The 9,267-nt window shown below is 39.0% G+C and overlaps 1 protein-coding gene across 1 annotated transcript; it reads right to left on the reverse strand.

Moving 5' to 3' along the window:
* Positions 1-3,455: 3,455 nt before the first annotated feature.
* LOC148581634 (uncharacterized) lies at positions 3,456-3,995 on the reverse strand. The gene has a single exon (XM_088492321.1). The coding sequence runs from the start codon at positions 3,993-3,995 to the stop codon at positions 3,456-3,458; it is 540 nt and encodes a 179-aa protein (XP_088348447.1).
* Positions 3,996-9,267: the final 5,272 nt, after the last annotated feature.

The following is a 9,267-nucleotide window of genomic DNA, read 5'->3' on the forward strand; positions in this document are numbered from 1 at the left end:
CAATGAAATAGCACGGTTTTGTAATTCTCCTTAAATTTGTACTTAAGTGTAAAAACATGCTTTTTAGGCCCTAAAATTGGTAATTTTTATTCACCTTTAATTCTATTTGATGCCTTGATATGTTTGTTAAGTGATTTCAGGTTTAGAAGGCAAAGATTGGATTGAAGGATAGAAGGAAAGGGAGAACTCATGAAGAAATGAAGGAACGGCAAAGCTGTCAACCCTGACCTCTTCGCACTTAATCGATCATAACTTGAGCTACAGAGGTCCAAGTGAGGCGGTTCCATTTACGTTGGAAAGCTAACATCCGGGGATTCAAAATGATATAAATTTTTTATAGTTGCCTGGCATTTAGGGACGCGTACGCATGCATCACGCGTATGCGTGGGTTGCTGCATGTGACTCATTAAAAGCAACTCGTGGCCAGTGATTTCTGGAGCATTTTGGGCCCAATTCAACTCATTTATAATGCTATTTCATGTAGAATTCAAGCTTGGGCAAGAGGGGGAGCAATTATTTTGGAGTTTTTGCATCATGTAAATTAGTTTCTAGAGAGAGAAGCTCCCTCTTCTCTCTAGAATTAGGGTTTCTAGGGTATTTCTATCTTAGATCTAGGCATGATTTCTTGATTTTATCTTGTTTTCTTTACAATTTCTTGCTTCTACATTTTCATTCTCTTAGTTTGTGATGTTAATTTTACATTTATGCCTCTTTTCTGTTTATGAATGCTCATGTTGGATTTGAATTTCTTTTAATAAAATTTAATGTTTGATGTTGATTTGAGTTGTGAACTTACTTTTCTTGCAATTGGTAGTTGGTAGATTCATTATTCTTGTACATTTATTATACTTTCCTTTTATGCCTTCCAAGTGTTTGACAAAATGCTTGATTGGATGTTAGAGTAGATTTTGAGCATTCTTGGCTTGGAAAGGGTAATTAGGTAATCTTGAGTCATGAATACCCAACTGATGTTGGTGATCTAGAGTTGTTAGCTAGTATTATTTTGATTAACTCTAATCTCTTGTTAATTCACTTAGTGAGTTGATTAGGACATTTGGATTAAGATTAGCTAGTCTTATTAGACTTTCTTCGAGTGTGAAGATAATATGTTACCTTCTTCCATCGTCGAAGATGACGTAGTAAGATAAATTCTTGTTTATTATTGTGATATGATTGACTAGTCTTGTTTGAAGTTCTCTCTATGTGAAGATAACATGATACCTTCTTTCATTTGTTGGAATTGAATAAATAAGATGAATTAATCATTGTATGACTAGGATAGAAAGCCTATATTCTCAATCTTTGCCATGAATGTCTCTCTCTTTATTACTTGCTTCCTTTAATTGCTTGCTTGATTTACTCTTCTTGTCATTTAAATTCTTGCCCCTTCACTTTCTTGCCCTTTTATCAATCAAACCCCCTTGTTCTTCATAGCCAATAATTGATCACTTCATTGCAATTCCTTGTGAGACGACCCAGAGTTTAAATACTTCGGTTAATTCTTATTTGGGATTTGTTACTTGTGACAACCAAATTTTTGATTGGGAGGATTGTTTGTTGGTGTAGAACTATACTTGCAACGAGATTTTATTTATGAAATTCTATACCATCAACTAAAATTCTCTGATCAAAATGGCGCCTGTTCATACCCTGGGTCGAGCTATCCGACCCGGGATGTTTTAGCAACAAGTCGACCGACCTCTTCAAGTCAGACAATCCGACCTCTTCAAGAGCTCGGCCAAATCACTACAGAGGCCCAAGAAGGCCCAAACGAAGGAACACAGCCCAAATCTAAAGACAGCCAAAGCCTAGAAAGATAAAGGCAGTTCCCTTGAAGATAAGATGACCTCACCCAAAGATAAGATAAGATAAGATAACTATCTTATCTCTAGAAATGTCACTCCTCATCATTATAAATACACTGGAGCACCCAGGGATAACTCATATTCTGATTCTACTAAAAACCTGCTTAATACCCTTGCTAACTTAAGCATCGGAGTCCCTTGCAGGTACCCCCACCCTCCGGTGACAAAGGATCAGCACCACCTCCAAGTCCAACAAGTCAGACACGGCGGCTCCGGCCACCATCATCAAGTCGGACACAACAGCTCTGACCAGCACAGAAGATCTCGTCCGAGATCGACCTACAGTTTCAGGTAACCCTCGGAACATTGGTGTAGTTGTCGGGGAATCTGGAAGTCATCCCACCACCATGGTGGACGACCATGACAACGACCACGACTCGGATCTAGAAGATAGAATGCCGCACAAAAACATGGACACTACACCAAAAGATACCCCGTAACCTAACGGAGATAAGAGTTCACCAAACCTGGGAGCCCTGGAGGCGCTTCAAGACCGTTTAAAACAACTTGAAAAAAAAGCCCAACATCAACGACCTACAAAGGAAAATAAGGCGACGCTGGGAATTGGAGGACAAACTTCTAAAACTCGAAGCCGGTCTCAAAGCCAAAGCTACTCGATCCACTCATGAGGATAGCTCCCGCAGAGACCAGGATCCATTCACCAAGGAGATCATGAAGACCAAAATTCAAAAAGACTTTAAACTCCCGAATATGACTTTATACGATGGCACGGCAGATCCCAGCCATCACCTCAGTAATTTTAGGAGTCGAATGTACCTCACTGATGCCTCAGACGCAGTTCGCTGTAAAGCCTTCCCGACTACCTTAACAAAAATGGCGATTAAGTGGTTCGACAATCTACCTCCTAGGTCTATCACAAGCTTTGACGACCTAGCCAAGAGGTTTCTAGCCAGATTCTCTATCCAGAAAGACAAAACCAAGTACACCCCAAGCCTACTAGAGATCAAACAAGGAGATCAGGAGAGTCTCCGCAGCTACATGGAAAGATTCAACAAACCATGTCTGGACATACAAAGTCTACCAACTGAGGCCGCCATTTTGGGTCTCATCAATGGCTTGCGAGAGGGATCTTTTAGCCACTCTATATCAGAAAAACATCCCACATGTAACGACCCAATTCCCAGTAAGTCATGATCATACCAGAAATCAAGTGTCACCAACTTGTTCACATGAAACCTTTACTATGTATTATTAAGCCTGTAATTGGGTTAGCGTACTATCGAGTTTTGGATAAACTTTTATGAGAAAACTTGCAAGGACAACTAATTAAACATACACAAGCATAAGCACACAGGTACTGTCGTACATACATGTATATATATATATATATATATATATATATATATATATATCCTGAGTTAGCATGCAACCCTTCAGAAATACTACTATGTACAACCCAACACTCCGGGCCCTGGTCCATATAGAAAACCCCTAAACTGGCACCCGAACTAGCCTAGTCTACTATGTACACCCTACTCTCTCTGTGAGTCTAACCAAAAGTGAGAGATTAACACAAAAGCTAGGCTGATACAAAAAACTATCAAAAGGCACAACCGCAGCTCCCAGGCCTCAGGTATCATCGTCAGAGGAGATCACAACCACATCAGAACACTCCTCAGGGTCCTCGTCCTCGTCATCGGAAATCTCTATAATCTCAGGAGGGGCGCTGGCACTCGTGCTACTGGTCTGACCAGCACTCGCCGGTCCACTAATAGAGGCGATAAGTGGCTCCTTAGAAGATGGCTCGGATGAAGATACTGAGATCTGCTCCACTGGGATGTCCTCCTCTGGTACAGGCTCTGGAAAATGCTCCTCCATGGGCTCAGGCTCAGGGTCCGCCTGATCCGCAGGCTGATCGGGATGCTGGTGAGGCATCGGCCCATCATGAAACGGGTGAAAGGGAGCATCTGGGTGGAGCCACTGTAGTGGGAACTCATAGGGCATGTCGGGGTTAAACTGTGGAGTGTCAATCGGGTGATGGAAAGGATGATCACGCAGAATGTACATACGAGTCCTAATCTCCGCAGCTACTACATAAAACCTATGCTGTACAATATCCTCGTATATATAGGGAGGGTCCATCTCGTAAAATATAACTCCGGTCTCCATCTGAAGGGGAGAAAGAAAAGGGGTAAGTACTGGGGGGTTCTTAGTAGGGTCGAGGGTAGTTAGTTTAGTCAGGGTTACCACAATTCGAGTAAATCACAATGAACTATACAAGAATTACTGAGAAGCATCTAATTACCACAATTCAGAGTAACAGTGAGGAATGCATAAACACAGGAAGGCAATCACAGATAATTTCACCATATCAAATAAAATGCAAACGCACAACAAGGATGATGCATGTCTATTCCTATCGCAGGTAATGAGCTCATCTGTCAGTTTTGACCCGCACCCGACGCAATCCGACTCGCAAGTCAGATAAGGCATTCCAGCGGCATAACCTCTGCAAGTTTCTACTTCTTGCAGGCGCTGATTCTCCAGCTGAAGTATGCTGAACATGACCTCTGCAAGTACTTGCAGGCGCTGATTCTCCAGCTGAAGCATGTGTCACTTTCTCCTGGAAGCCATTCCATATACACAGGATTCCCGTACAATTACTCACACATCAAGCCCACGACTTAACTTTTCACAGTGACACTATAACTATTTACTCTCCGTCACCCTCTTGTGACCTTTTAATTATTTCATAATCACACGTGCCGGTTGGTCTTCTCTCTTTCTTTTAAAACTCAAAACTTCAGCCCCTTTTCATTTTCAAATCAAATTTAAACATAGTACTTTTCTTAAATAATTTAAAAATATAAAATAATTCTTTTTTTTTCGGTAATAATAATAATAATAATAATAATAATAATAATAATGATAATAATGATAATGATAATGATAATGATAATGATAATGATAATAATAATAATAATAATAATAATAATAATAATAATAATAATAATAATAATAATAATAATAATAATAATAATAATAATAATAATAATAATAATAATAATAATAATAATAATAATAATAATAATAATAATAATAATAATAATAATAATAATAATAATAATAATAATAATAATAATAATAATAATAATAATAATAATAATAATAATAATAATAATAATAATAATAATAATAATAATAATAATAATAATAATAATAATAATAATAATAATAATAATAATAATAATAATAAGAAGAAGAAGAAGAAGAAGAAGAAGAAGAAGAAGAAGAAGAAGAAGAAGAAGAAGAAGAAGAAGAAGAAGAAGAAGAAGTTAAATATGTATAAGTTACTAACATAAATGACATTAGTAACTTAGGAATTAAAAGATGTTTGATGGAGCTTTAATAACTCTAAGCTCATCTAGAAATACCAATAATTAATTTTTTATCGGTAAACATCGGACTTGATAATAATAAAATCAGTATTATTATCTAGGCTTCAATATAATTAGAGCAAATAAAATAAATAAATAACATAATAATAAAATTATATTACCATTTATTTTACTTCGGGGTTCGAAGTCGACTCGTCAAAATAAAACTAATCGTTTTAAAAAATTTATTTTAAGAAAAACTCGCATCAGTGCAAAAATTAGAATTGTTACACCACATCTCTAAACAAAGTGCAAGAACGAGCAGAGAAGTACATCAACATGGAGGAAAACTCTCGACTAGGAGAGACCTCAAAATTCAGATTCTCCAACTCCTCCCGAAATAATGACAAAAAATTCAAGAAAAAAGAGGATCAACATGGGAAAAAGATAAAAAATACCACAATTATACCCCTCTTCGGGTGTCTCTTGTGGATGTCTACAGAGAAGTATGCCATACTGAAAAGATACTTCCAGCTCAACCACTCAAGCAAAAAAGGAGGAGGAAACCGGGCTAAATATTGTGAATATCATTAAATCTATGGACATTCCACCAACGAATGTTTCGACCTAAAAAATATCATAGAAAAACTGGTAAGAGAAGGAAAGTTAGATCGGTATTTAGCCAGCCGAGCAGATGATCCAAGAAAAAGAAGAAGGGACGAAGATGTCGGACGAGCTGAATGACCACCTCGTTCACCCGAGAGACATGTTCACATGATACACGGAGGATTCGTAGGAGGAGGTATCTCCAAAGCATCTCGCAAAAGACATCTTAAAGATGTATATCATGTCGAGAGAAAAGAGGAAGCACCCGACATCCCCACAATCACTTTTACCAAAGAGGATGCAGCCGGCATTATCTCGGGACATGACGATCCCATGGTCATCTGTAACACCCTAATACTCAAATCCTTATGCTCGAGTCATAAGTCAATGATATTACGGTGGTACGACTCTCATGTGGATTTTTAATATATAAATATAGGTAATTTCGAAAAGAGTATTAATCGAGAAGCCTGAAAAGAGTAGAAATAAAATCGCGAAGGCGTATCACTCACGTTTCGACAACGAAAAGTTAAACTGCTAAGCCAAACGCGATATACGGACAAGGCATAAAGGAGATTAAGAGATAGATATATATAACATAAGTAAATAGCCACTAGTCGCGACCCGCGAAGTTTAGGCCGGCTAGGGTACAGTATGAAAGTAGATGACAACAGCATATCCTAATCTCTCCCAAAGGAAACATAAGAGCCTCTATAGGCAAGTTCCGAAAGAGTTCAATACATAATATAATATTTTCAAAACAAAGGTGGAGAGATTCTAATCAAAACACAAAGTAGAGGAAATAAAGATCTTTGCCGTCTCTCAGACGACCCACAACTCACTTCTGAGCACCTGGACCTGTATCTGAAAAACAAGAGATATATACGGAATGAGAACCCCGGGCCCATGGGTTTCCAGTACGGTAAAAGTGCCAAATAGATACAATGCACTGCAATAAAAACTCACTAAGCATCCTAAACTTCTTCACCAAATATTCATCCTAGGTTCTCGCTAATCCATGAATAGGCAACTGTCATAAGGGAGTGCTAAATCTAATTCATGTTTCACATATTTCCCAACTCGCTGACTCTTCCACGAATCAGACTCAGAATTATAAGCAAAACCATCATCAGTTGTTCTGCCTCAGCAATTCTATATCAATACATCATACCCTCGCCTGGAGCTAGTGAAACTACATCACTGCGTCTACCCAGGGAGCTCCGATTATCTCATTCAATAATCATCATCATCATGCAATCGCATCATCAGTTCATCCCATCAAGAACAGCCCTCACACCCACCGACACCAGCATGAGGGCATCTCAGTTGTACAAACACAAGCAATTCAGGCAAGTAATACACAAATATGGTACAAGTAGAACAAGTAGCATATAGTCAGGTAACATGGCATATATGATGTAGAAATCCAAAACAAATGGCAAACCCAAACAATTCAAAGATATGCAAATGATGAATGCCTGCCCTATGGCTGATGATATCATCTGTCGGTTATCAAGCCAACCCGACATGTCCGGTAGCTAACCCGGGCACAGTCTCTCTGTTGCGTATTAATATCATTAGAGGGAATATGTGCCCTGTCACCATTAGAGGGTATCTGCGCCCTGTTGCCATTAGAGGGTATCGGTGCCCTGTCACCCTTACAACCAGAGAGAAAACACAAGCATGCTTACATTTGACATTTTTCATCATTATTCATTCAATCTCAATTCATATTATAAATCCTCATTGTTATCAAATTTCAAACATTAACCTGGAGCAAGTGGGACGAACCACAACCCTTACTACTACCCAGGTATCACAAATACATTCATTCAAAACTCCATAATTAAACTCATTTATCATAAACATCATTTTCCGTCTCATAACCGGAGCAAGTGGACAACGCCACTGCCTACTACCCGGGGTCACACATCACATTTCAACATTTTCCATTATTATCCATTTAACACATTCATTCATTAATCGTATATGCATTTATACTCAGCCATAAACATTAATGGCTTTGCCGTAACCCGACAATAACTCAGCCATCCGGCCCATGGTTCAATCAAGAACCGGCCATTTATCAATAATTATAGCCTTTCGGCTCATGGCTTACACGGTACTTCCACCGTCATCCTCCATATCTCATATAATCATATCTGATCATCATTGATCATAACCTTTTTCCCTTGCTTCACTCGCAAGTTACCACATCCCCTAGCTCCTTCCTCATTGCTAGGCATACCATAATGATTTAATACATAAGGGGTGAGATCGGAGGCTTAAAAGTATGAGGTTTGGCTTTAAAACTCAAAAATCAACTTTGGCATGAAAACAGAGCCACGCGCACGCGTACTCCACGCGCACGCGTGGATGGCCAAAAACTCATCGACGCGCAAGCGTTATACGCGCGAACGCGCGGGTTGAAAAATATCCAAACGGCGCGCAAGCGTCAGCCACGTGTACGCGTGGGTGCTCTTGCGCCCAGGCACAAAACTGGCACAACTCTGGCACAACTCTCTGGAAAATGACTGGGCATTTGGTACAGCGCATCGACGCGCCCGCGCACACCACGCGCACGCGTGGATGGTGCTTTCTGGAAGAACGGCGCACACGCGCCAGGTGCGCCTACGCGCGTAGGGTCGTTCTGCTAAAAATTTTCCAAGTTAAAAGCTGCAGAATTTACAAATTCAACCCCCAATCTTCCGACGGACATAACTCTCTCATTTTAAATCGTTTTTCACCCGTTCTTCGAACGGCATGGACATCTCGGATCCAATTTCATTTTTAAACAGATTTGGCAGAAAACAGAGATCTGTAGTCCAGGTTATGTCCCGTCAAAGTATGCCCAAAAATCATGTTTTCATACAAAACCACAAAGTGCCATTTTCAAAACAAGCCATTTTCAACTCTTTTCAAAATCAATCAAAACATGCCAATTTCAGCCTTTTCTTTGAAATCAATCAAAATATACCAAAATCAACATCAAACCTCCTCAACTCGCATGTTGACACTTTCTCAAACTCAAACACATTTACATATCATATACTCTTTCTCATGCTAAATTTCAACAACACTATTTCCAATCAACCATCATTATACATAATCAATATTGTACTCACTATCACGCGGCTTCACCCACAAATCAACATTAATCATTTCTCAAGCATATATCACGACATACATATCTCTAGTGCATCATCATACCATCAAGGCATCAATAATCATAATCACATATATGACCATATAATATATCTCAACCAAAACCAAATATACCTCATCTATATAATTGCACCCAAATTTACCAAATCCCACACCTCAACTCCTCAAACCTTATTATTCAATAACCAACCCAATCATTCATATATTCATTATCTGAAATTCATCCAATCACTTGTGTCATCATACAATGCACACATCAACTTACCTTTCTTGCCTTTTTCCGGCCTCCGGCC

This window comes from Arachis ipaensis, chromosome B10 (genome assembly GCF_059453495.1).
Source record: "Arachis ipaensis isolate K30076 ecotype BB chromosome B10, ASM5945349v1, whole genome shotgun sequence".
Lineage (NCBI taxonomy): Eukaryota > Viridiplantae > Streptophyta > Magnoliopsida > Fabales > Fabaceae > Arachis > Arachis ipaensis.